This window comes from Ciconia boyciana, chromosome 6, assembly GCF_034638445.1.
Source record: "Ciconia boyciana chromosome 6, ASM3463844v1, whole genome shotgun sequence".
Taxonomy (NCBI): domain Eukaryota; kingdom Metazoa; phylum Chordata; class Aves; order Ciconiiformes; family Ciconiidae; genus Ciconia; species Ciconia boyciana.
In genome coordinates this window covers 26541872-26568918 of record NC_132939.1, presented here as the reverse complement: position 1 = coordinate 26568918, position 27047 = coordinate 26541872, and the positions used below count along the sequence as shown (strand labels likewise).

Sequence of the window (27047 nt, the reverse complement as noted above, 5' to 3'; positions counted from 1 at the left end):
CTAGCATGTTAACCAACTCTTAAAAGAAACTGTAAGAAAAACATTGTCACCTCTAGGAGGCAGCATTTTATTGCAAATACACAATGTATAATTTCGTGTCTGACACTTCAGAAGGTTTTGAGGCTTCTCAAATCTCCTGTGATTATAAAAAAAAATCTAGTAGAAAAGAAATAAACATACACTTGCAGTGGAGCTACCTATGCAAAAATAAGCTCTGCTTCTCCAGCCAGCAAGAGCCAATTCTCAGCTGAAATGGATATAGTCAGGTACAAAATGCGCCCTGTTTTCCTGGGTTTTCAATAGCAAGTTAGCAGAGTTTGATGGAAAAGCAGGATATCTGGGTTGTTCATCTGCTCTCAGCAAGCTACCCTCCCCCATTTAGCAAAACATTTGCTCATTTGCTTAACTTCACCTGCTAATTGGGAACGTACTTAACCTTCCGCTTGCCACTTTACGGAACAACATTTTCCTTTCAGTTGCATCTACAGTGATTTAATTTTCTTTCTTTCATCTAGGTCTGTCCTGAGCTGGAGCTGACATTTTCTTTCTGAATCTCTGTACTGAGGTGCTAAGACCTCACACTAAAGCCGTTCACCTGGTGAAGCACAGACATTGCTTTTCTGCTGGGCTTTGTGGTGTGATGTGACTTTCTAAAGCACTGCTGCCTTTCTCTTTGCAGATGGTCCTTTGGTGCTCTCAGAGGAATTGTTTTTTTTTTTAAAGAACTGCCTCACACGTTAATACTCTCTTAACATCCCAGGTAGGCCCTATGTAAACATGAAACAACAGAGGACACGACATTGGTGATGTCATTGGTGGTTAAAAATCAGTTTAATGAAAATAGATCCCATAAAAAGAAGCTGCACAGCACTAGTCTTGATTTCAAAAGTACCCATGATGGAGAACCCTCCACAATCCCTTGGAAATTGCTCCCACCGAAATTATGTCCATTGTTGGAAATCTGCAAGGTGTTTCTAGTCTGAATTTGTCTGGCATCAGCTTCTGGCCATTAGCTCCTGGTAACGCGTTGTTTGCTCGACAGAAGAGGACTTCTATTATCAAAGATTTATTCCCCAGCTGGGTACTTAAGGATTTTGACCCAGTCACCCCTTAGCCTTTTCATTGATAAACAGACTGACCTCCCTGAGTCACACTCCAATCCACTGCCTTCCAGCCCTTTATTCATTCATGTGGTTCTTTCCTGAACTCCCTCTAATTTGCCCAGTGAGTTGGTGCTCTGCCCAGCAGAGCGGGGTGCAGCACTGTTCTACAGCAGTCACACCAATGCCCAATTCACATGTTGCAGGCCCTTCCTATTGCTGCCCCAACGTTTCTCCTCTTACCTTCCTGTGGATCATGCTACCCTTCCTGACCACTTCTGCTTTTTGGCTCCTTATCCCTGCTTCCTAGTGTTGAGCCTTCCACCCTCTGGGAGTATTCATCAAATGTTGCCGCAAAGGATGCAAGAGCTGTACCACAGCTAGGTTTACAGTGGTTGCCCCTGATAGGGGGTACATGGCAGCCTCCTGAAATAGGTACACAGCCAGACTTTTTCTACAGATCTCCTGAATCCCACAGATCTTGGTCTCAGGACAGTGTAGTGTCCTAGTATAGAATCATTTACCATGAGCCCTACACTGCACGCACGCAACTAGCTGTACCCTTTTGTGTGCTAAATCCTTATCATCATCCTGAGGGTAGCAGAGTGGCAAAAGGCTGCACATGCAGGTGGCAGGTAATCCTGTAAGTCTGGAGGTTTCAGGAGCTCTATATCCATTAACACCAGCTGAAGCACCACAGCTTGAAGCTCATTTTCTTGAGGTTGATCATTGTATAGCTCCCTTTTGGAAAATGATTCTTTGTTCTTCTCTTAAGTACTTCATTTACTTGATTTATATCTACAAGTCTGTTTCAGTGACAGTGATGGAGGGGCCAAGCCCACATTCCTCTCACAAATCTTCCTTCTTTTTTGTTTTGCATATAAATATGTAGAGACAACTGCTTTGTCTTAATAGCACTGCAAAAGATTATTTCAGTGGTCTGTAATACTTCACCATCTGGTGGAGGAACACTTCACCACTTGGAGGAAGACAAAATCCCTTTCTTAAAGCATTTGCAATCTGAGGCAACAGCATAGAAAATTATAAGTAGGTAGATGTAGTCATTGTAAGCACAAGCCTTTTACCTTCGCTTTTGTTTCCGCCATGCTCCATTTCCTCGTTAAAGAAATGCATGACAGCCATATGTGGTCTTCTGTCATTGGCCATTTCAGTGCCCAAGACACTTTGCTATGATCTAGCAAGCTATTTTAGACCATCATCCTGTTCAAACTGTCCCATTTCTGTAGCACAGAATCTCAGAATCTCATAACAAGCCAGTACAAGTGAAAACATGAGCTTACACCTTCAGGCTAAATCTGACTGTTACAAGGATTTCCCTGCAAAAAAAACTCTTTCCCGTTTCTGTCTGCTAACTCACACTTCTGCCTGGTGAAATGCCTCAGTAGAATCGGAGTATCTCTGACAAATACCAGCCCCTGATGGGGTGGGCTGAGTCAGGGAAAGTAGTCTGCAACCATCTTTCATTCAGATGTGTGTCAGCTTTTCCTTGTGATAGTGAGGGATTCTGGAATTTTAATTTGTGTCTTCTAATGCCACAATAAAAGTTGCAGATCCCTGACCTGCTTATTCGAGTGGTTGGCAATTGCATTAAAGGGCTTTTTTTCTGGCAAGGCATGAACTATAGCCAGGCAATAATAAAGCTCTTGTAATTCTTCATGTGATCTGTACTACCAATTCTTCATTCAGAGAAAGCCTCTTTCATACAGCCAATGGACAGAAAAGCCCAAAATATCAGTGGGGAAGCTCTCAGCAAGAACAAAGAATCTATAAGCACCAAAGGTTGTCCAGTGCCTTATATTTTGTCATCATAGAATATTCGTGTCTGAAGTATCAGGAGCTGAAAACCGCGTATATGCTTTTGTCATTCTTATACATGTCTTGTATCAGAATCTGGAGAAAATATGTGGATAGAGTGACTGTAAAATATGTTGTCAGGCCTGAACCTGCCCATAAAGTTTAGCTTGCAAAAACAGCTTTCATCTTTCTACCTTGGTGATTCTCTTTCCAATGGCAGATGTGACAGATAAAAAAGCTATGTGATTCTGGACAATATCACTGTGAATGGCTAGTGAGAAAGGTCATTAGCCTGACCTCATTTTAGCCTACTCCTGCTTTAAAGAAAAAGAAGCAATTTTATTATTGGGTGTCAAAACAAGCAAATCTAAAGCTGACTTTGAAATACATTTATGGTTCAATTTTTTTTAGAACAGGATGTGTTAAAAATAAGCAACCATGATAGATAGATGCAGTGACAGTATGTGCCAAAGCTACAGTTAAATTATGTATCTGTACCAGTTACATGCATCAGTGCACACACAAAATTCCACAGTCTTTGGCCTATCACTTGCAGAAGCTCACATACTGCTAATATTCAATGTTTAGCAAGGCCTGTTTTGTTTTCCTAGCAATAGCAGCAAAAGGCTGCTGCCTGGCTATTATTATTAAAATACGATATCTGATAATGATTCTGTACATCTTACATTTCCCAGCATATACAATCTCTGGCAAGGAAAACTTAATCTTCATGAGCAGCTAGAAAACATCGTGGAGAGGTATACTATTAAATTATTGTCTTGCAGAGAGATTTTGATGTGGCCTTCCTTCCACAGCCTGTTGTAAGCAGTCTTTATATAATTCTCGGAACAGCTTGTAGAAAACACAGGAAGATTGCATCTCATGGACGGACTAAATGCCTTCTCCGCTCCCAGTCTCTGTCAATGTATGCTACCCTTAACAGCACTTTCTTCCTTTTCATATGGTTTCCAAATCTGAGGGGCCTCTGATCTAGCTGTGTTAGATTTCATTAGCACCTTGAGGAAGAACCCATCCCGTGGAGAAAACCAAAGGCATCTAAAGAGTGTGTCCATCCTTTTTGTCCTCTTTCAGACTCTCCTCTCGTCTACTTCTCTTGAGTGGTGGTGGAAGTCCGTAACAATATGCTACATTCTTCAAATTCAAGATAAGACCTCGTGGCCCTACGATTACGATGTTGATGTCACCTGTTCAACTACGGGCTGAATGAATTAGTTGTTAGGTAAGTCAGCAAATGGTTGCAACAGTCTAACTGTGGCAGAGAAAGGTCAGATCAGCAGAGGTAAGCATAAGGATGTTGCTCAAGGCTTTGGAAGCTCCTGAGCCATGAAGAGCAAGAAGCAAAGGGAGTGTTTAGTCAGATTTCTCAATCCCCTCTATGTGATGTTCTTCCCACCACTGAGTACAGCGAGAGATGTGCCAGTGGTCCAGCCTGGTGTGGCCACTTATATGTTCTTGTATAGACAGAAGACAAAGCTCAAGGTTTTCCTTCCGTGGGCTGAGCTGAAAAGCCAGTTTCCATGCGCTCAGCAGTGTATTGGGGGATTGTCTGTGCTTAAGGAGTCTATCATGATTCTCTTCTTGATGGAGGGTCAGGAGGGTTGGAAGTGAGGGGCGAGACATGTGTCTGACAAGCCTGGTAGGGTGAGGAGAAGGCAAGATGCCAGAATGTGCACAGCATCCATAAGGAACATGGGTGTTAAAGAGGAATCTTTGACAATTAAAGTGAGAGTCGGATGTGTGAGGGAAGCTTTGTGCCAGGGAGGTGAACGTCAACTATAATGGAACGAAGGCTGAGTAAGTCATCACAACTAAGATGTGAAACATCCAGAAAAAGTTAAGAAAACTGTATTCCAAAACTGTATTCCAGAATGTATTCCAGAACTGTATTCCAAAATAGAAAGACAAAGAAACTCCCAGTAGAACTGGGCATTTTTTCCAAAGCCTTATAAGGAATATTTTGCTTCTTGCTTACTAGTTCCACTCTGGCCCAGATATATAGTGACCCAGAGTTATAATCATCTTCTGGCCACTAGGTACTCCTCATGAAGTACCTGGAAAATGGTTACACATGTCACAAGAAACACACTGAAAGATGGCATTTATTCTCCTCTTCCCCATATTGGGCAGTCTGAGAAATAAGGCAAAAATAAATGTCAGAGAAAGTTAAGCACTCCACCACCTCGAGAGAAAACTGAGACGGACATGTAGCCTTTCAGGTCTATTCATGTAGGTTCTTCAACTGTGCTCACCAGCCCACTGCCTGACACTGGTGTAGTAAGCAGTATGACTAATACCTAGCATATGTTGTTTGCTCTCTCATCCTCTCCAGAGGAAGCAGCATATGCGCCAGTGTGTCTTGTTTGATAGATTTTCTGCTGTCTTTTTAAATAGAAGTGCTGCTCTGCACTGATGCTACAGAAAGCAGCTCCAAAAGGTTCAGACCCTGCACTTTGAGGGGAAGCTGGTGAGGTGTGGGACAGTGCTGAATTCTTGCATGTGTTTGTTCCCCAGCCTCTGAAGAATGAGAAAGTTTTGCCTGACTTATACGCAGGCTTTACTCTGACTATAGTGCTATCGTGCAATGCTATCATAACAGGGTTTCTCAGGCCAGCACCTTTTGGCAATCACTATCTTTGCCTTAAGACAGAAAAATTCAACCTCTTGAGCAAATTAGCAAGCTAGCCCTCAGAAATATTGCTAGAGAGCTGAACAAACATTTGGATGCACTTTCTGTGAGTTAGCTAGCAAGGCCCAGCCCCTTCTGCTGACGTCTTTCCTCTCTATCGCACATCAGACTTTTCCCAGTGGAGCTGGAGAACAGGCTTCAATGAAAACTGCCTGTTTGCAGCTATATGGAGATTGCAGGCACCACAATCACTATTTCCTCTACCTGACCTGGAGCAGAAACTCCATCATCAGGATAGAAAGGTAGCCTTGTTGCCTAGCAAAGGTGGGATGATTTATCTCTGTCTCTAGATTGGTCCCTTTTCTTTGCTGCACAAGAGAATTGTTTTCAGACTTCCAAGGAGAATGAAGCCAGGCTAGAAATCGGAGTGGATGTGTGAGAGCTGCTCTCCCAGGGAGGAGAAGGAGTCACAGGGTTTCTGTGCTTTTTGTTCCTGTGCAGTGCAGGACAATGGTTTTATCTGCCCCAGTTATAGCCCTGGGGGCTACCTTAGGGACTGCAACTAGCATCCTTGCCCTCTGCGGTCTCACCTGCTTCTGCAAATGCAAGCAACCTGGGAAAGGACTCTCAGAAAAGGACCAAGAAGAGGACATGGAAAATACTAAGCCCAGTGTGCTTCAGCCAGTCCAGCAAGTAAGACACAGTCTCTAATTTACTCTGTGATTTTTCTTTAAATGCAGAGGGTGGGAATGCAACTTCTCTGTTAGGCTACTCAGCATGTGATTTATGCTGCCTATTTATTTGCTTACTGTGTTCAGAATGTAACAACATGTTAATGGGAGTAGGAGTGAGGGAAAAACAGAGATGGGCTCGGTGACCCACAGAATTACTGGAGCAGGAGACAGCTGCCACATTGCCAAAGAGAAAGCTGCTAATGGCAAAAATAGGGGAGGAGTATCAAGCTTGTGATCTAGCTTGACATGCTGCTTAGCTGTCAAGCTAGATCACAAGGGAAATAATTTCCTGAAGAGAGAAGACTGGACTTCACCAGGTGGCATGCAGCATTGTAAAGAGGAGATGACTCCTGCTGGGATCTCCTATAGCAGCTATTTCTCTAACTCTATTCACGATATCTTATGGTTCCTGCAGGATAGCTCACTGTCAACAGCTGGTTTCTTGTGAAAACCATCCCTCCTCCTCCCTCTGCCCCTCTAACTGAGGGGATTAATTATGTGTGAAGTTAAAATAAGGCATTGAAATGATAATAAAATGCAAGTGAGAATCTAGAGTGTGATGACTGGACAATCTCATCACACTGCGAATTGCTTTTTCACTTACTGTAAGAGCAATGTGGAGTACGGATAATGTCAGGCATCCCTGTGTGGTCTTTCTTTCTTATTAGAACCCAAAAACTCTGATTTGCTCCTGAGCTTAGTGCAAGAGAGAGCAAGGGGATTTACAGGACCTTTCTAACATACTTATTAATGGGAAGCTCTCCTTCAAAGGGAAATGTTTGACTGATTTCGTTGGTTGACTATGGTCTTTAGCATGAGCTACAGCACTGGTCAGTCTGTGAAAGTATTACCTGTTGGCTGTTGCTCTTGATGTTTGTATGTGCCTACGTCCTTTTCACTTTCATCTAGCCATTCAACCAAATGTTATGCCATAGCAGCCAATTCCAAAGGCCAGTGATCCATTGTATAAGAGCCTTTGTTTGCCTTTTAATTATCTGAGCTGCCTATTATTTTTGTATTCTTAAAGAGTGTAGCAGGAGTCCTAATTGAACTCCTCTGTAATGTTTGTAATTACATATTCAGTCTTTCTCTGGCTACCACTCCTAGGCTTTTAGTAGAAAAGAGCCCTGGCATCCTCATGCTCCTGTTGCAGTTTGTTCTGAGGAAAGATGACCAAATCTACTAATTGTATTGTAAGATCTAGTGCAGATACACAGAATTGCATTACCAGAGCTTCTGGTTGCTGGCGGGTGGGAGGATGGCTCCACTGACCATGGATGAACATCTGGACTGAGTTTAGGACTTCTCAAGAGATTACTGCTAATTCTGAGCATTCATCCATGAGCATGGTGAATATCTCCTAGTACCTGTTTGTATTTTCCTAGGATGAATTTCACCTGCTATTCTGTTTGATAGTTTTGTCATGTCCTTTCCAGGCTCCTTTCTTGTCTTTTCTAACCCATACAGGGGATTTGCCAACTCCTGTATATCAGGATGTACAATAATGCTGAGATTTTACAAGTTTACTGTTAAAATGAATGAAAAATGTGTAACTCTGACAGTCATATCACTTTGCATAGCATTTTTTCTAGCTGTTGTCTGGAACAACATTACCCACAGATAACTTTATCATCAGTCTCTTTCTACAAGAGACTTTTTGTTGTTTTAATCTTCTAGCTCAGAAACCTCTCAAATCTTTACTTTAACTCCATCCTTGGACTGGACATTTTTCTTTTATACGGCCTTTTAGGAAACATCTTGGGAAAGTGTTCATCTGTTCTGGAGCTTGTCCTCCAGGGTGTCATCCTGCTTGCATGTCTGAAATAAGCACTAAGTCACTGTGAAGTCCAATTAAGCCTCCAGTACCCAGCAGCTGTTAGGTTATGGTCCTCACAATATTTCTACATTCATCAAGTTTTGCCATAACTTAATCCAGTGTTTGACCAGCAGGGGATCAAATTATTCAACCTGCCCTCAGTGTATCACTATTACCTGACTGATTGTATCCTTTTAGCATTGTAGACTTTCTAATTAGAAGTATTATTTCTAACATTACTGGTTCTGGGTTTTTTTAAAGAAATATGGCCAAATCATAGCAGCTGAATGAACATTCTGTCACAGAAAGTGCAAAATGTTCTTAGTTTGCATATTCCATGTGTTTAACAATTCTTTCCAATTAAAATAATTTTCTTGCCAGGAACATGGATTCTCCTATGCTGTCACTGTTTCAGAATCAGTCTATATACCTTGAAGGAATAAATCTCAAATTGAATTCTGAGCTTGTGAAGTTTTATCATCTGTGTCTCTACGTTTATAAATTGTCCTGTCGGGACTTTTTTCCAACTACATTAGTACACTCTATGTCCTAGTCAGTGCTTGACATACTTAATTATTGAAGCCTGTCAGAGCCACTGATTCTGATAAACAGAGATGACAAAAGAAAGATGAAGCAAGACTGCATTTTATTCACTTGGCATGTCTCCCATGACAGTGATGCTTGTATTTGCTATAGACAGAGGCTCCCCGTGGACATGCCCTGCATACGTGAGGAGGAAGAATTAATTCGAACATAAAGATACGTCTACAGAACAATTAAAAACTGCTGTAAATTTGCAAAGTCTCAGCAAAGCATGCAGAAGGAAGATTCGTAAACACATCCAGCAATTGCAATGATCTGGTGCATTGTTTGAGTGACGCTGGGCAGGGACGCAGAAGGGTCAGTTGCAGCCTCCTTGCTACTTCTGGTTTCTTTGCTTTCACACATTTTATGCAGTACTATCTGAACTCTTCTGCTCATCTCTTTATTTAAGATACTGCTGCTGATTTGGAAAAGGAACTTCCATAGGGCACTGCTATGTAACTAGATTAGCAGACAGCACTTGGGAACAGAGCTGGCAGCAAAAATAATAAACAGAGGCAGATGCAGTTGGAAGAGGGGGTGGGCTAGTCCCACTGTGCTTGCATATGTCTCTCATCTCTAAGTCTGCAGAGCAGACAGACAAGAGGAATATTTAGACCCAGTGGAGCTCTTAGTTGCTGTGTGCTGATGGATTTTCTGACTAAATGTCTGGCTTTCAGCAACTGGAAGAGAAGATTGTACTAACAATGCCTCACATTTGTATGGTGGTTTTCATCCCAAAGGATCCCAAAGTTCTTCATGTGCTAGCAGCACACAGCAATGCAGGCATACTGCTCTGGTGTGATGGTCTGTGACTGGTGGGACAGCAGCCATATACAGCGGCTTCAGGAGAGAAAGAACAGCAGAGACTGACCACCATGGCAGGCACTGTATGCATGTTAGAAGTAATGCCTTTGCAGAACAAAAGCGACCTGGTTTTTCAAGCTGTTGTCTGGTGATTCCTAGCATATTTTGCTTGGCTGGTCTGCTTTAATTTTAGAAGAATGGAAAACTGCATTTAAGGTTTGGATGAGTAGCTTCAAATTTCCTATGTATTTCAGGATTGATGAGGCTCACATCTCTAAAAGAGGGATCTCACTTACTTACAGACCCACACCGTATGACTTGACTTACTTACATAATATCTAGACTCAGCTGAATGCTAGGTGGGGACTGCACACAGTGACATCTTTCTTTCTCAACCCACTCCTCTTTCAGAGCCCTTAAAATTAGACAAGACAAAATGCTATGTTACATAGTGGACTTCCTAAACACTGATGCACTGGCTGCCTTGAGAAGATGGAGTCGCTGACCTAATTAGTTCTTTACCACTGCCAAGTGCATATAACCACAGTGCTATGATCTCCAAAAGCAGAGTATGACTTAAGAGCTAAAGTCCAAGACTGCTCTCTATCTTCAGCTCTGTTTCTTGAGGAATAGGTATGCTCCCTCAGGACATGTGAACTGGGACCACAAAGTGCCAACACAGACAAGTGCTTCAGGGCATCATCTACATTCATTATTAATAGGAAACAATGAGACTAATGAAAAACTTTAATTACAATTAATTACGAACATTTTCTGGCTCACCCTCGATCTAAGCTTAATACAGAGTAGGTTGGCAGGCAGTGGGGTTGGAGAGAATCCCACTACACAGTAATCAACCAAAACAGCAGTTTTACTTCTGCTTTTTGTCTTTCTTGTTTTGGAAACATTAATAAAATCTGTTGCAAGGGTCAGGGTCATTTGCTAGTCAGCTTTTGTTCTTTCCCATTGATGAATCCAAATATAAATGAATCAGGAATTATTTCATTCGTGAGCAGATAGGATCCTTTCTTGGGACATAAGGAAAAGAGGACTGTTATATTCCACTAAAATATTTTTCATTGTTTTGGGAGAACCGTAATGCCTTTGTGACGACTTTTGCTTGGGCTGCCTGAGCATTACACCATCTTTCAGATTCTTCTGCTCATTCCATGTTCACAATTCAGCAGGGAATTGAAATGCTAAGAACAAACTCGGGCATAAATCCAAATTTCAGTCTCAGTATAATAAAGGGAAAACGTGTGTCTGAGGGTCAGGTGGAGCTCTGGTCCACAGAGCCAAGAGATAGTCCAAGAGGCTGAAATGACCACTGAATCAGCTACTCTTGGTATGCCGTTGCAGGGCTCATTTGTTCAAGCAGTTCTCCTTTGCCTTCTTACACCGTGGTCGTACTTGCTCCAAGTGACTGTATGATCCACAGCTTTACCTTTCTAATGCTTACTACATACTCACGTAAAATGTTCTGAAATCTGTGGGTGGCTATAGCCTCTTGATCTTGGATTTGACTTCAAATATCAGGGTAAAAAATACCATACTGCAACCACAGCAGAATGAACTTAATGGTTGATTTCTGCGCTAAGAGAAAACACAGCCTTATGAAAGAAGGATTAACTGGTACAGAAACAGAGGAATAATCAAACAATAAGAACATATCTTTTCTTGTTGCAACCAAACATCTGTAGAGGAGTAAATCTGAAAAGACATACACCAAGTAGAAGGGTATCGGCTTTGGCAAGAAAATCTCTGGACATACAGGCAATGGTTTCTATAATCTAAGAAACAACGACGGTAAGATGACGAGAGGCACTGCCTTTTCTCCCTTTGTCTCAGCTCATTTAACATTGAGAGAATCTGAATAATTAGTCTAATTAGTGCCAAGTAATAAACACGGTTTTAATTTTCAGTTCAACGTTAAGAAAACTGCAGAGCCAGTCCAGCCTCGAGCACTCCTGAAGTTTCCCAACATTTATGGCCCCAAACCAGTAGTAACTTCACCTGAAATTGTTAACTACACGCAGTACTCCCTGAAGACAACAGAAGAACCAGCTACTGGAAAACATACTGGTTTGGATGAGAACAGGATGAAGATACAAGTCAATGAAGAGCTGTTTGTTCTCCCTCAAAACGGTAGGAGCATTTGATCTTCAGACTAACAATTGCTTTGCTGGGTGTAGATCTGTAATACTTCTGAGCATAATGTGATTGTAGTTAGAGAAATAAATGTGAAAATGAAGACAGGGGCACTTTTCACTCTCTTATCATGAGCATTGTGAGTTCTGTCTTCAATGCATGTGTTTAATAGAAAGTAGTCATGGAGCTCATCAGGACATTCAGATAACAAAGCTGTAGTTGTGTCTGGTTGTAAATTTTTTTTACCTAAACATCTTTTGTGTTGAAGAATCTGGCTCACTGGAAGCAGACATAAAAAAACATTTATTTAGTGTAGTTTTATTGAGAGCAGTTGCCCGAGTATGGGTGAAATATCTGGCCAAAACTAGGCAGAGTATCTTCTCCAGGACAAATGCTAGCTGTTCAGCAACTGTCCTTGTCAGGGACATCGGCAGCAGGGGTTCAAGCTTCTACTTTATTTTCTCTGCTGCTTTTTTTCCACTGGTTTGGTGAGATGGTCTTGGCTTGTTGTAACGTGCAGTGAAACCAAAGGCTGACACCTCAGACGTTTTTGCCAAACAGAATTCTTGTTTTCCAGCCAGCCCAAAGGGTAACATGCCAAAGCCTGGAACATAAGATTCCTGGAGCCTGAGAGAAAATGCAATGTTAATTATATACATCTGGCAGCATGTCTGGGTTGCTTCCAAACTGATTTTTACCTTCACAGCTGTTCTTTTAACAAGATAATTGACTCTTATGGTTACCACATTAATAAAACCTTCCTGAAGATTTGCCAGAGACACAATGCCATCTGTCATGATTTTTTTTAAGAGAACTCTTTTTAGTTTTTTAAAATTGCTTGAGATTATATTTTTGTCCTTCTGGGAGGACGATTGCTACATTCACCCCTCCACCCTGAGACTTGTGAGTATGGAAAAGAAAATACCATGGGAAGCAGCCGCATTGGAGGAAGAGACAGTCTGAGCCACATCCTTAGGTGTCAGAGAGAAGATTATAGGGTGGAGAGGGTGAAGGATGATGGCTGCATGTAGGCTAAAGCTTTATATAAGTGTGTTGGTGTAAGACCCTCTCTGCACTGCTAATGGCACAAGCAAGTTTGCTTCCTGCTGTGCCTGGATTTCATAACTCAAGTGTTGCTGAAATAAAGCAAGAATTGTTGCGTTCTCCTTTCGATGCCACGTTGAACTGGTCTGGACTGTGGCTGAGATTTTTAGGAGGAAATGTGCTGGTCCCACTATTGTTTTCTGTGTGACCAGAACTGACCTTGCAGATAACAGCTTTTGATGACAAAAAGCTGTGGCTTCCCTTTTAGTCTTGCAACTTGCTTTATTTCAGTATGAAATATGTACTCAACTTCAAAATCACACATGGCAAAACTGCCTCACAGCTTCCCAAGTTCATTATCTTCAACCTGGTAAAGCGCTATGGAAATATATGTCTTCTGCATGACAAAGACTGTATTGTTAAAATTAAAAAACGTTTAGAGAGGTCTGAACTAATGCAGAGTTGCATAGCAGCTCAAAAGCAGACTCAAGTTCTCATTCCAAAGAACACAAGATTTAATTCACCAATGCAAGCTAAAAAGAATTTAAGACAGTATAACAACTAATGACTGTAGTTTAGACACCTTGGCCTAGGCATAAGGTGAAAGAGCAAGTGTGTGAACCACCCTAGAGCACAAGGTGGTAGAGAGCAAAAGTCTTGTCCAAGTGCTGTAGAAAGAGCTGAAAGTGTGAGAAAACAGAGCAAAAAGGAGATATGGTGATGGAGGAAGAAGGAACATAAATTATATTCCTGCATACAAGGTGCAGGAATAGTAAGACAGTTAGAAAAGTCAAGTCAAAACAGGGTGGATTTGTTCTCCTTGGAAGGTGAAGACCTGCTTGCTAAAGGGGTTATTTCAGTTCCAGGTGTAGTAAAGGATGTGTGTGTCACGGAGCACTTGAACCCCGAGAGGGCAGCCAGCTGTAACCAGGCCCCTGAGCTGCGCTACTCCCTTGCGTATGATCAACAAAAAGCCGAGCTGCGTGTGGCCCTTCTGGAAGGTAAGGGGCAGAGATCTTCCACTGGTGATTCTCCATCTGGAGGGTACAAGACACCTGTTGATTTTATAGAGAGTTCCCCTCTTGCCTTAAAATCAACATGTGTCCCCAGGACCACTGGATGTTTCACTGGTTCTGGGCTTGCAGCACAGAAATACCTGGCGATGTCACTGCTTGAAGTGATCGTGCAGGGGCATGGCTTGGGACCAATTGTTTGCACAGCTCAAAAGCAGAAGTCAGGAACCAGGATGGACTCCTCCAGTCCCAGACATGGTGCAAAGCAACCTCTTATTTTTATTTTTTCCTTTGGGGGCATTGGGAAGGGGGTTGCTACCTCCTTCCTCTCTATAACTTTCATTCTTTCACTTGACCCACTCCCTACTGTCTCTTCCTCAAGTCAAGTCAAAGGCTGAGCTGGAGATACCAGACTTATCTTGTAGGCCACTGAGGAAGGTCCCTCTGGCTGCGCCTGAGCCAGGCGGCCAGGCTCTGTGTCACTCTCTGAAGTGGGAACTGACAACTATAACAGCTTCTCCACTCAGGGCTGGAGCATCATCAGTTCCTCTGGGAAAGTAAAATAAGCTGACTGAATAATTCATGCACAGTGCAGATCTCTTGGAAACCTAATCAAATCACACCCTCTGAAGCGAGATTTGAAAGGGTGCTAAATGGCAGCCACTGCTGTGGGTGGCCTGCCAGCAGCCAGCCCACAGCTTCCCTCCAGGGTGGACACCCGCGCCTGCAGGCTGCCACCCTGGCTCTCCTACACGCATGCTCCTCCCTGGGTGCCCCACTGCTACCCGCGCAGGATTCGGCTCTGCTCCCCAGCTCCGCTCCTCTGAGAGACCAGGAGACCCCTGTGAACCATGGCACCTGGAAGCTCAGGAGCAGCTGTCCTTGGACTGGCTGCAGCAAGGACTTCAGTTATGCCCACAAAGCCATACTGTTTCGTGACCCCTTGGAGGCAGGTGTGCTGCTCTTGCTGCAGAGAAGGCAGTGCAATTCTGTTGATGCAACTGAAGAGGAGGGTGAAATGCCATTCTCACTCTAGGCTTTTCAACATAAAAGGGATACAAAATTAGGAATGAATGTCTCTTGACAAAGATCTTCTGGGCTGTGGGATGGCTTCTGAAGAAGTCATTTACCAGAAGTTGGACAAGCAGAATGTAATAACCATTAGACCTATCCCACACTGGCCTGCAGGGGTGGATGTGTGCCAAGAGGGTGGTCTCTCCCATCTCTGATGTCTGTGACTGACCATCCTGCTTTTAAAGCCTTTGTAAGAAGCTTTCTTTGTGTGCCCAGGTAAAAGTAAATGAGAGCTGCCTATCCCTGTGCCATGCTGTGTCTCATCTCGTGGCTGCTCTGCATCTTTCAACAGAGCATGTTTCCTTGAACTCAGCTGTTGCTCTCCCAAACACTAACAGAATCCTTCTGCAGTGGCAGAAGGACAAGGACGTTGTGCAGCATGAGGAAAACACCACAGCATGGGCTCACAGCTTAGTCTGCCCTGTGCAAGCAGGAACAGGGGTGATGTCTATGCAGCTGTTTTATTTTATGGCTCTCATGAAATAAGTAATTTAGCCACAGGTATTTCAGGGCTGTCTTTTGTGAGAGGTCCTTACAATCAATCTTTCTTTTCCAGCTATGCATGGCAGAATGAGTGGGGACCAAGACGCTGGCTGCCATTGCTACATACTGGGCACACTGGTGAGCAAGTCTGGTATTGCTGAGGCCCAGACAGAGCTGAAGAAGAAGGTGCTTCACACCCTCTGGGAGGAGGTCCTGCGATTCCCTTTAATGGAGGAGGAGATGCCAGAGGGGACACTGACTCTCACCCTGAGAAACTGCGACAAGTTCTCCAGACACAGCATTGTGGGGGAACTCAAACTGAGCCTTGCTAATATGGAGGAGTCCTTTGGGATGGCCCAGTGGGAAAGGCTAAAGACTCCAGAGAAGGTATGGACTCAGTCTGTGTCAGTAGTCCAGAAACTCTAATGATTAATTGTTCGGACAAGAGAAGCCTTCTTCCAAGATGGCTGCATGTCAGTGGGTGGCTTTATTTGTTTGGAGCCACGTTTAGAGGGGTGATGTGTGACTGCAGAGGTCACTCAGCACTGCTCTGTGTTGGTCTGTAGCTAACCATTTCAGAAAGCAATCAAAGGCCCATCAACCCAGCCCTTCCATCTACAGCTCTGGCAGTTAAGATGTGTCAAAACTCCCTCTCCTCCTCCCTCAATTACATGATAATCTGACACTGATATCTGTAATTCAAAGCCTATGTCTAGAAAAAGTTACGTGAGTTTCTGTGAATTAGCGATGCGGAACTGTGGTGGCAAGAGTTGAAATACCAGAGAGTGCCTACAGAGCAGGACAGAGGGACTCTGCAGAGCTGGGTGCGGGTAGGGCGTACCGTAGCACCCCAGGGAGCCTTAAGCTAGGAGTGAAATACATTGTTGGGAATTAAATATTTGACTGAAAACCACTTATCCTTATTGGGATCAATCCAGCAGTGCTATTCATTCTAGGAGATGTCAAAATATCACTCATTGCATTGTGTTGGTTTTCTTAAATGTCAGAACCTCCCTTTCCTTCCTTATCCACACCTTCCAGCTGTACAGACAGGGAAAAAGGGGGGAAGAATATCAACAGTACTTGAAGTAGGTACAGGGCATGCTTCATGTGCACTAACTTCTTCCACATTTCCTCAGAAGCCTTTTCCCTGCCATAAACTAGATTATTCTTCTAGCAGCAGCAATACACTTAAAAACATGGCAGCAGGGCACTGCTGTTGTTGCTACTAATCCATTGCCACAAACAGGTACCTATTGTACTCTGGTACGGTATGGGGTGAGCAATGCAAAACAACACCAGCATTGTCGCTAAGCTTGCTGAAATAAATTATTGCCTGTCACCATCAGGGGTGAGGGCTCTCCACTGAGTTGGCCACAGACACAGTGTACAGAGTTAGCATTTCTGATTTCCCATAATGCTCATTTATCTGATCATCACTTGAATGCTAATAGGGCTGGCCACTCTAAAAAAACTCTGGCAGAGAGAGAGGCAGCAGAAACAAATGGGTGGTCTGAATCAGTTCAATAAACTTCAAGCACAAGGCTAAATATTTGCCTAATAGCTGTAAATTGAAATGACTTCCCAGTCTGCTGCTGTAAAAAGAAATGTCCAAAAGAAATTATTCCAATATAATGATTTACATTCCTAAACTGAGATAGATGGAGCTTCGCCTCCACCGCAATTTACTGTAGTATCTGCTTTGCAAGCAATACCCAAGGAACAGCCTGTTCACAGCAATGGTCAGTTGTCACTCAAGTACACCTGATGGAGTCCTGACATACTGGGTACTCTGCTTTGGTTCAGCTTCACAACTATGCATAGAAACAGGGCAGCATTCATTTCTTTGCCAGGCTGACAGCACAAGGTTAACACTAACAGTACTGCTGAACAGTGCCCCAGTTTGAGCTGAGGATGTGCAGTGAAAGCTGAATTTGCGTCATCTGGGACCTGAGAAAGCCAACCATTGCACAGACAGCTTCTATACAGATCCTGAATCATTCATCAAGAACCAGAGCGGGAGGGAGTGAGGAAGAGCTAATCAAAAAAGAGGAGCTATTTTTGACAGCATCCATCCAGGAACAAAGTTACTGGGCTTTGTTTAAAGTCTGACATTTCCTTGAAAAGCCATGAGCTGCAGAAATTTCATTCCTACCTTCCCAGTAATTCTCCCACACACAAGGGAAGGAGCTCAGAGGGGAGCTTACAGCTAACCAGGTAATGTAATTAGTATACAGGAATTCATGGACTGCTGTGAGCAATGCAAAGTGTAGATATTGCAGACTGATACTCTTATCTTGTCTTCCTTCCCTCCCAGTGCTTTGCTAATGACAGTGATGATAGTGGCTCCTTGCATAGCACCTTCCCTTTTGTGATTTCACAGTGCCCTGCACACGTAATTCATTGATGAACCCCTGATGCTTTTTATCCTTATTGCACAGAAAGGAAGACTGAAGCTCTGGTGGTTGTGTGAATTCACAAGGTTGCAGCACAAAGTGCAGGTTATGGATTTAATAGGAAAAAAAAAAACAACCCCCAAAAAAACAGAAGGAAGGAGAAGGAAAAGTACCTCTGCCTTGGTCTCTTCATGCAAAACTCGAGCAGAGACCAACCATTGTACATTTTGGTTTCATGTGGATACAGGCTGGTCAAAAACTTGATCAGAATATTAGGAGCTAGAAAGCCATAAGCACAAGATGTGACATGTGTACAACGTGTGTGTTTGTGTGTGCGTGCATGCGTGTGTGTCTGCACGTATACAGAGCCCTGCCACCCCCTACTCCCCCAGTCTCCACTGTATCTATCTGTGCCTGGAGCTACAGGAACCAAATTCTAGCCAAGAGCTATGGAGTGGGACCTGTTGAGATGTAGAGGGGATAAATAAACAAAAGCAGCTTATGACTTGCCTTAACAGTGGTTTTGTATTGAGGTGGTATTTGTATTTGCCCCCCCATGTACAAACACCTATTCTTTTCTAGTGGACATACAGCCATTTGAATCTGCCTGTTTGGTTTTATGTGTGGGGTTTTTTAAGATCCACTTAGATTTAGGACAGGATTTATGTAAGTGAAATGCATATGAGCCCTTCGTTGCTACCTGAGTGCATGAAAAAAAGATTTATTTGGGCTGATTTGGGATTGAATTTCAAGCTTCCTTGCTAATGGCCTCCCACCTGATTTGTGCACGACAAATAAGTCATTCAAACCAGACAGCGATGACAGCCATGTTTTCTGGAGCGTCAATCAGCTCATGCGGAGCATACAGGGGCCTGTCCTTGCCTGTTGCGAGTAACCGGGTGAAAACTTAATTTGAAATATTTATGGCTCACTTAGAAGCGAGAGTGCAGAGCACAGAAATGGCCTGGAGAAGGGCTGTCTGTCCTAAAGCGTGTAAATCATGCTAAGGAGTCCAAAGGGAGTCTATTGCATTGACATTGGCTTTCTGGGACTCTTCTGGGTCATTAACCTCACACTAAACCAGATTTCTGTCACAAGCTCCTACTCATTGAGAGAATAACTGCTCCCCTTTTGCCCCTCGCTGCAGGCTGGCAGCTCTGCACACACCGGCATGGGCTTTCTCTCCTTCCTCGCTGGCTCCCGAGGAAACAGCGCTGGTCTCTCAGGGGAGAGCGATGGTCGCTGTGGTTATGTCCCTGGGCTTCCCCCTCCGGGGTGCTTGTCCAGGGCAAGCGGGAAGGAAGGGGAGAAAGGTCAGGAGGCTAAGAGGCCAATCACTAATGGGAAGAAAGGAATAAGGAAAGAAAAGAAAAAAAAAAAGTGTGGCTCCCTGAAGTGAACGCCTGATGGTTCAGAGCATTTTCCCTGGAGGAAATCCCGCGGGGCAGCAGGGAGAGCTGCTCACAGGCCTGAGGGAAGACGGGCCGGGAAGGAAGAGAAAAGTACTGTGCCGAGCTCGTGGAGGATTTCAGGTTGGCTGGGTTTTTCCCATACCAAGTAAGGGTGTCAGAGAAGGTTCAACTCCAGCTCCAGGGTCTGGCTGTGTGGCACAGACCCAGGTATTGCCTACGCTTTCCCATGGAGCCTACACTCCTGCTAGGCAGTGTGGCCCGGGGTCCAGGTCTGGTCAGAGCCTCCTCACAAAAAGAGCAGCTGAAATGAAGAGTGAATTATGAAAAGCAGTAATGGAAGTAGGGGACATAATAAAGGGCAGCTAGATAATCTCTCAAAAAAGGAGTATCTGACTACTTGCATGTAGTTCAGCCCCAAATCCTCTTCTTCTGACTAAATACTCCACTAAAAGCAGATGTTAGGAAGCAGTCACTTTCCAGCAACAAAAGAAAGCAGTAACTCACATGATCGAGGCCTTATGAGCGGAGGAGCCCTCTCAGACATCTTGGCCAGGTTTTTTCTCATCCAGTGTAACTGGAAAGATCTCCTGTACAAAGACAGGGAGACAACTTGGTTGGTCCACGACCTTCCATCCATCACCTTGTACTATTTAGTTTTCTTAATGTTATGGCCAAGATTGTATAAAAAATTAACCCTTCCTGTGTCTCCATTTCCAGGAGCCATCTACAGGCCATGGGGAAGTTCTGCTCTCTATCAGCTACCTGCCAGCAGCTAACCGCCTGCTGGTGGTGATTATTAAGGCTAAAAATCTCCATTCCAAACAGCTGAAAGACCTACTTGGCAGTGGTGAGTAGAATAGCAAGAAAACGGAGACTGTTGTTTCTGCTATTATGTAAATCTAGAAAGAAAGTGGGAAGGGTGGTGTTTGGCAGAAAAAAATAGATGTTTGGCTTAGAAAGCCAAAGAGATTTGGATAATTTCTAAAAAGTGAAAACCAAACCCACCAAGATCAATGTTTATTACGTTCTCTCTCTCAGTCTGATGTCACCAGTTAAAATTCTCTTGCATTCATTTTTCTGCATGCTCATTAATATGGTATCTCTCTCCACTCCCTATACAGATGTTTCTGTCAAGGTGACACTGAGGCATCAGTCCTTGAAGCTGAAGAAGAAGCAGACCAAACGTGCAAAACACAAGATCAACCCTGTGTGGAATGAGATGATCATGTTTGAGGTGCCTCATGAGCTCCTGCGTGCCTCCAGCGTGGAGCTAGAAATGCTGAGCCAGGATGGTGCGGAGCAGAGCCACGTGCTCGGCAAGTGCAGCCTGGGCTTGCACGTCACGGGCACAGAGAGGAACCACTGGGAAGAAATGCTGAGGAACCCCAGGAGACAGATAGCCATGTGGCACCAGCTCCACATGTAGGCTCATCATGATTACTGCCAACCAGATTTCCACCAGGCCTCTGAGCCTGGGGGAATAAACTGCATTTCACCTTCCACCTTCCCCTCCACAAAGTTGCTCGGCACAGCATTCTTCTTACACCACCTTCTCTGATTTTCCTGCCTCATCCTAGCCCAGGAAACTGTCTGGAAAATGTATTTAAAGGACAATCTCTCACCTAATCAAGTGGTTCTCTCAAACAAGGGATTTGGCTGCCTGGATGATTTGAATTAATTTTATTAGCCTGCCCACTGTCATTTCTGTGACATCCTTGTTTCTGTAGAGGAGCAGAGAGGACCAAAGGTATCATGGAAATGTAAGCCACTCCTTGGCATCTGGCACTGTCACCCAAGTCCCTTGATGAGTGCTGGCTCCATAATCACTAACATGCAGCAGATGTTTTACTAGTCACTGTTCTTCATAATACTTTACAAGACTGTGAGAAATGAAGATCACATAACTAACTTTCACTGCAGACCCAAAGTATCAGTATGAAGGAGAGAGTGAAGCCAATGTGCAGTAGATGGATGCCTAGAAAAAGATACAGAACTAAGGGAGAGAACAGAGGGAGAAGAGAGGGTGAGACAGTCAACACTATCATCCTGTGTAGCCTTTGAAGCAAACACTGCCAAACAAGAAGTCAAATACCTTCCTTCACTTTTGTTTCCTGGAGTGTTTGATACCTTGTATTTAGGATTCATGAAAACTGCTGAAAATATGAGCATTTCAGGATCCTTTAGCAGAACACCTATATCTTCTATCTTTCTACAGTGTCACCCAGGAAGACCCTAAACATGGACAAAAAGTTATTGTTGATGTTACCTCCAAAAACTTGGACCAAATCTTTCTGCTTACTGACATCTTTTCTGTTTGGGTTTTTCTGAGCTAAGAAAGTTTCCAATACTCTAATTATATTCCAGGCAACATCTAAGACTAGAAAAAAGAAGTGGGATCATTTCATACCTTAGCAGTTGATTGATGGTTTTGCTTTGACAGTTAACTATCACACTCAAATCCTTATACAGCATTACTCGAAGACAACCCTTAAGAACTGCCATGTATTTCATCAGTTCCAGACAGAAGGAATTCACTGACCAGACAGACTCTCCAGGGCTTGTTTTTTTGTGTGCACTTTCAAGATTCGACGTGGCTTAAATGTTACTGTTTACTGTCGGTTTTTTGTGTCTAGATGGACTGAAAGTCTGGCATTGGCAGTGATGATGTTATGACCCCATAAGCACACTGCTTGTCCTACCACTTTATTTCAAGTAGTAGACACAGCTTTAAGGGACTTGCATGGGGACAAGGCATCCAAAAATCTAAAACAGAACCATATAGTTCGTAGCACTGAAAAACTCAGAGAACTTAATTTTTGCAGGGTCAGCTTGATCCTCTGTTTAATTCAAAATATTAAGCTAGGCTTTATCTAGTATCCATTCCATTTTGACGACTTAGTCAAACATGTCTAGCAGACTGTCAAGTGAAGGCTGCCGTCCTGTTGGCAAAGACAAACCACCAGAACCAGTACCTGAAAACTGTCTGAAGCGCCAGGCACAGAGGGCTATGAACAGGGGAATGAAGTTCAGCTGGAAGCCATTCACAAGTGGTGACTGGGGCTGGAAGCGGCACTGATGCTGTTTAACATTTGCATAAATGACCTGGACAATGGGGCAGAGCGTGCCCTCAGCAAGTTTGCAGATGATACAAAACAGGGAGTAGTGGTTGATACACCAGGTGGTTGTGCTGCCATTCAGAGGGATGTGGAGAGGCTGGAGAAATGGGCTGACAGGAACCTCCTGAAGTTCAACAAGAAGTGCAAAGTCCTGCACCTGGGGAGGAACAATCCCATGCACCATTGCAGGGCTGGGGGCTGACCATCTGGAAAGCAGCTTTCCAGAAAAGGACCTGGGTGTCCTGGTGGACACCAAGTTGAACACGAGCCAGCAATGTGCTCTTGCAGCAAAGAAGGCCAACAGTGTCTTGGGCTGCATTAGGAAAAGCATTGCCAGCAGATCAAGGAGGGTGATCCTTCCTTTCTACTCAGCACTGGTGAGAGCACATCTGGAGTGCTGTGTCTAGTTCTGGGCTCCTCAGTGCACGAAAGATACGGACTTACTGGAGAGAGTGCAGCAAATGGCCATGAAGATGATTAAGGGACTGGAGCATCTTCTGTAGGAGGAGAGGTTGAGAGAGCTGGGACTGTTCAGCCTGGTCAGGAGAAGGGTTGTGGGGGGAACTTATCAATATGTATAAATACCTGATCTGGGAGAGGAGAAAAGAAGATGGATCCAGACTCTTCTCAGTGGTGTCCAGTGACAGGACAAGAGGCAAGGGCACAAATCGCAATACAAGAAATTCCATTTGAACACATGAAAAAACAAATTAAAAAAACCTTTTTTACTGTGAGGATGGTCAAACACTGGAACAAGTTGCCTAGAGAGGTTGTTGAGAGTCTCCATCCTTGGAGCCACTCAAAATCTGATGGGATACAGTGCTGAACAACCTGCTCTAGTTTACCCTGCTTTGAGCAGGGGTGGGTTAGGACAAGATGATCTCCAGAGGTCTTTTCTATCCTCAGTGATGCTGTGATTCTGTGAAGAGACTGACAAGGTTGATGCACACTGAAAACTCTGTTATCTTTACACTGCTATTCCCTTTCTAGGTGGTGTAGCTAGGAGTTACAGGATCATTTTGAAGAGAGTGATAAAAACAGCTTTGACCAACCAAACAAACAAACAAATGAAAAGGCAAACTATGCCAATGAATCTTATACCCAATGTTTTAATCTCTGATATTGCTCCACTGGCTAGAGGGGATTTAAACAAAAAGAAAATTGACTGCTTGTTTTGCTCTATGGGTTTTTGTTTATTAACAAAAAGCTGTGGGATACTGTGAATAAAATAGACATGGGGTTGTAGTTGATAGTGAATTCTTAATAGTTGCTGTGTTCATTGTTTGCCTGTAGATATTCCTATAGATTTGGAAGCCTTATTTCCATTTAAGTGCAAAATTCATTGTGATGTTGGCCTATTCTACGTACAGGTTCCTGGCAGTGCTGTGATTCTTCCTTCTTTTTAGGATAATGCTAAGAAGGATAACTTCGTGGTATGATGCTGTTTGGCTGGCACTGGAAAGCCTGAAGGGCCAAATATTTGCCTTGCTGCCAAGAGATTTCTCTAGTTCTGCCTCCTGCTTATTTTAATGAGCCTTTTATAACATCTTGGTGACTGTAAACAGCATTATCTGCCCCCGGTGATTTTGGCACACCCTGTAATTAGATAGCAATCCTATAGCATCTAAAGGAATAGCCCCTCACAATCTGATTTTGCTGTGACAAAATAATGTCCTCTTTTATAGGAGAAAAATACGTGTATACGCACTACTTAACCACAAATCTGTCTTATGAGCAAAGTGGTGCCATCAGTGTTAAAGTAGGGTGTTGTTCCCTTCTTTGCTGCAGTGGGATTTAAATGGAGAAGAGAGGAAGAGCGAAAATGCATGCGTCTTTCCGGCTGGATCATTTTTGTTGCCTGGCATTTTAGCCTGGAAAGAATGTTTCTCGCATTCAGCACAGCCTGAACAAAGACTGCCAGGTGTTTATTTAACGAGGCAGCCATTTGCCGCGCCGGGGCTGAAAGCAAGTGCAGTTAAGGGTGCTGGCTGTCCTGAACAGGAGGAATGCTGCGTACGTGTGGTACCGGAGGGGCTGGGACGCCCGGCCCGGACCCTTTTGAACTCTGTTAATAGGAACTGTTTGTCATCGCATTCCAGTGCCTGCCCAGGGCCCTGCCCTTATCCCTCTGAGCCTCCTGTATCGCCTGTTTAGCAATGCTTGTATGCCCCTGAGCCCCAGCACCCCAAGGGCCAGAGGTGCTAAAGTGGCCCAAGCAGACAAACTGCGGGGAGTTGTTGTGGTAGATGACAACGTCATGAATATAAATGCAAAGTATTTGGAAATGCTCAGTGCCATCACATCAAGGAGCTTCAGCAACATGAGCTGTAGAAGTATCACTAAGTGCAACATGGCCAGAGAACAGAGCCAGACAGCCCCATGGTTTTCAGCTCCTGAAGCTGTAAATACAGGAGCATCAACGAGCACCACAAACATGTCTTAAATTAAAGGGTGCTGCTTACAAACTGCATCATAAGAGAAGCAGCAAAAAACCAATTATGGCAATCAATGTTCTTAAGCTACATGTGTGAACAAAAATAGCCATTAGATTCCCCAATGGCTATTCAGCAGTTGCGCTGATTATTTTTCCTACCATAACCCATTAACATGAAGAAGCTGGAAGCAAAGAGGCTGTAGGGAGGAAGGAAAAAAAAAGCAGGGAGGCAGTGTCTCTGGTCAGAATGAACAATCCTTCTCACAAAGGGCCAGAGAGTTGCGAGTTTAAGGACAGGGATTCACAGTCCCTTGTCCAGTGACAGAAACCAAACAACCTGACTACTGTAAAACAGAATGAGAAATGCAGCTCCCGTATTGCATCCAGCATCCCCTGGGAGAGGTGGTCTCTTGCTGTGGCCTCTGTTCAGAGGAGGGGACTGAAAGGCCAGAGGAAATAACTTGTGACTATATTAGGGAGTTACTTGGTTAAAATATAGATTGTAGCCATGTGTTGCTTTGCCTCAACCTGCCCTCAGAGCTAGATCTTCCCAGAGAAATGATCTAGTTTGATTTTAGGCAATTTGTGCTACAGGAGAAGAGATTAAAAAGCACAGATCATCGATAGTCACTAAAGCATCTCTGGGATGTTTTAGGCTCATTACTACCCTCAGCCTCCTTCCCCAGTTGTAAGGGGGAGTGGTTGCAGCTCGTCTCCTGTAAGGGTAACACTTTTTCAGTGCACAGTTTTCCCCTCACTTCTTGTCCCAAATATCCTTGCATGGTGATAGGAACCACGTTTGCTTTGCAAAGAGGTAATACATCAGAAATTAATGGAAAATTCCTTTCAACAGGGCTGGGAAAATTTTCAGGCTCAACTATTCTCCCAGGCATTACTGTGCTTTCAACACCTTGAACAAAAGTACTTTGTATTTTGCTAGCATCTGTCATCAGTATTATCTGGCAGTAGTGTCCAAAGACATCCATTTTTTTCCCAGAATGGAGGTTGTAATTTGGGCTCTAGAAATACAGCCCAAGGTTTGCCCAAATTCTCCTGTTGTCTAAGATGAGTTGAGCACGATGATGTTTAGTAAGAGCTGGGAGCTAAGGTGGCTTGGACCACACTTCTTGCACTCTTTTGAAGGTCAGTTTGAAGCTTGATTGAATTGAAGGGCAGAGCTTTGGCAGCATTTTTTATGTGTTTCAGAATTTAACTAAGTCTCAAAATGTATTTGGTTCATTTGCTGAAAGATAAGCATGATGAGTAAATACTAATATTTGACACTTTACATTGTTTCTTCTGTTGGTAATAATCAAATTGTGCAAGAATACTAGCAAAGTGAAATAGTGCTTTGTGGCCTTGCAGCATGAGAAGGCTTTTCTGCTTACTTGGTCCTTTAGTATCCCAGTGTGTTTATTGTACGCAGCCAGATATTGTTTGTCAAGACTCTATATTGTTCGCACAGTCCAAAGCACAAAAACAGAGCATGAGGCTCGGCCATTGTGTCTAATGTTACAGCACAACATGTAAATCACTGCAAGTAAATAATTCCAAACTGTATCAACACTGTGTCTGCATTGTTTACTCTAGGGTAAGTCCCCTCTGCTTGCAGCTCATGTCAGGGGTACAAAGTACTGGGGTGAGGCAACAGAAGGTCCTCTGAAGGGTGTCATCAAGGGATGGATGTACGATGAGAAGGGGAGCAGTCAGCAATGGAGTCCTATCCTGGCCAGCACAGGAAATCTATTGGCTTTTTCAGCAAGGTGGCAGCTAAACAAAGCTGCAAAGGCTTTCCTGCAGCTGCGAGGAGGTTAGGGAATACGATGTGGGAATCAGGTTCCTCCCAGATACTGGCTCCATCTCTGAAAGAATACTAAGAAGTGAATCTGGATTCAGTCTTTTTGCCGATCTCAGTACTTTCAAGGTGGTGCTGATGGTACTCTGAAAACTGTGCATCTGTAAGGAGGAATACCTACTTAGCTGACCTAATACCATCACTGGAATTAGCTGGTACCTAACAAGACACAGAGATCAAAAACTGCACATAAAAGTAAGAGAAAACAGATTTTTGGGGCAGGAGTGGGAAGTATTTACCTCATTGACAGTTTGGGGACACCCTCTCATCCATCACAGTCAGTGTTAAAGCACAAGGAGAAACAACAAAGCGAGTCTGCTGGAGCCCCAGGCTGCTGCTGGCTTCACAAAGAGGGTTGCCACTGGCCTGTCAGCTGCACAGCAAGGCTGATGCTACTGAAGCACTTGCTGTAGAGGTGGAGGGAAAGGAGCGGTATTTTTGCAGCACAGGGAGTTGCACACGGGTGGTGCATTTGCCAGGGACAATCCTTCCCGCCTAGGGGATTAGCACGAGGTTACTCAGTAATTCCTGGCCCAGTGTATTGAAAAGCAGCAATAGCCACCACAGAACC

The 27047-nt window shown here is 43.8% G+C and overlaps 1 protein-coding gene across 4 annotated transcripts; it reads left to right on the top strand.

The window, feature by feature from the left end:
* The first annotated feature begins 4049 nt into the window (after positions 1–4049).
* On the top strand, positions 4050–26152 carry SYT13 (synaptotagmin 13). 4 transcript variants are annotated; one of them, XM_072865831.1, is made up of 6 exons: positions 4050–4155; positions 11424–11646; positions 13554–13694; positions 15337–15650; positions 19789–19918; positions 20193–26152. In XM_072865831.1, exons 2-6 carry the CDS (start codon positions 11601–11603, stop codon positions 20495–20497), a joined length of 936 nt encoding a protein of 311 aa, XP_072721932.1. In that variant the 5' UTR covers positions 4050–4155; positions 11424–11600; the 3' UTR covers positions 20498–26152. The 4 variants fall into 4 exon arrangements, with proteins under 4 accessions (XP_072721932.1, XP_072721929.1, XP_072721928.1 ...); XM_072865828.1 differs by lacking the exon at positions 4050–4155 and adding an exon at positions 5744–6255 and having other exon boundaries at positions 13560–13694; XM_072865827.1 differs by lacking the exon at positions 4050–4155 and adding an exon at positions 5744–6255.
* Positions 26153–27047: the final 895 nt, after the last annotated feature.

Bases quoted from the DNA above. Each gene is read 5' to 3' on its own strand.
- SYT13 (XM_072865827.1), top strand. From the start codon at position 6,073: ATGGTTTTATCTGCCCCAGTTATAGCCCTGGGGGCTACCTTAGGGACT. The intron at 6,256-11,423 runs GTAAGACACAGT...TTTAATTTTCAG, and splicing joins TGCTTCAGCCAGTCCAGCAA to TTCAACGTTAAGAAAACTGC. The intron at 19,919-20,192 runs GTGAGTAGAATA...CTCCCTATACAG, and splicing joins GAAAGACCTACTTGGCAGTG to ATGTTTCTGTCAAGGTGACA.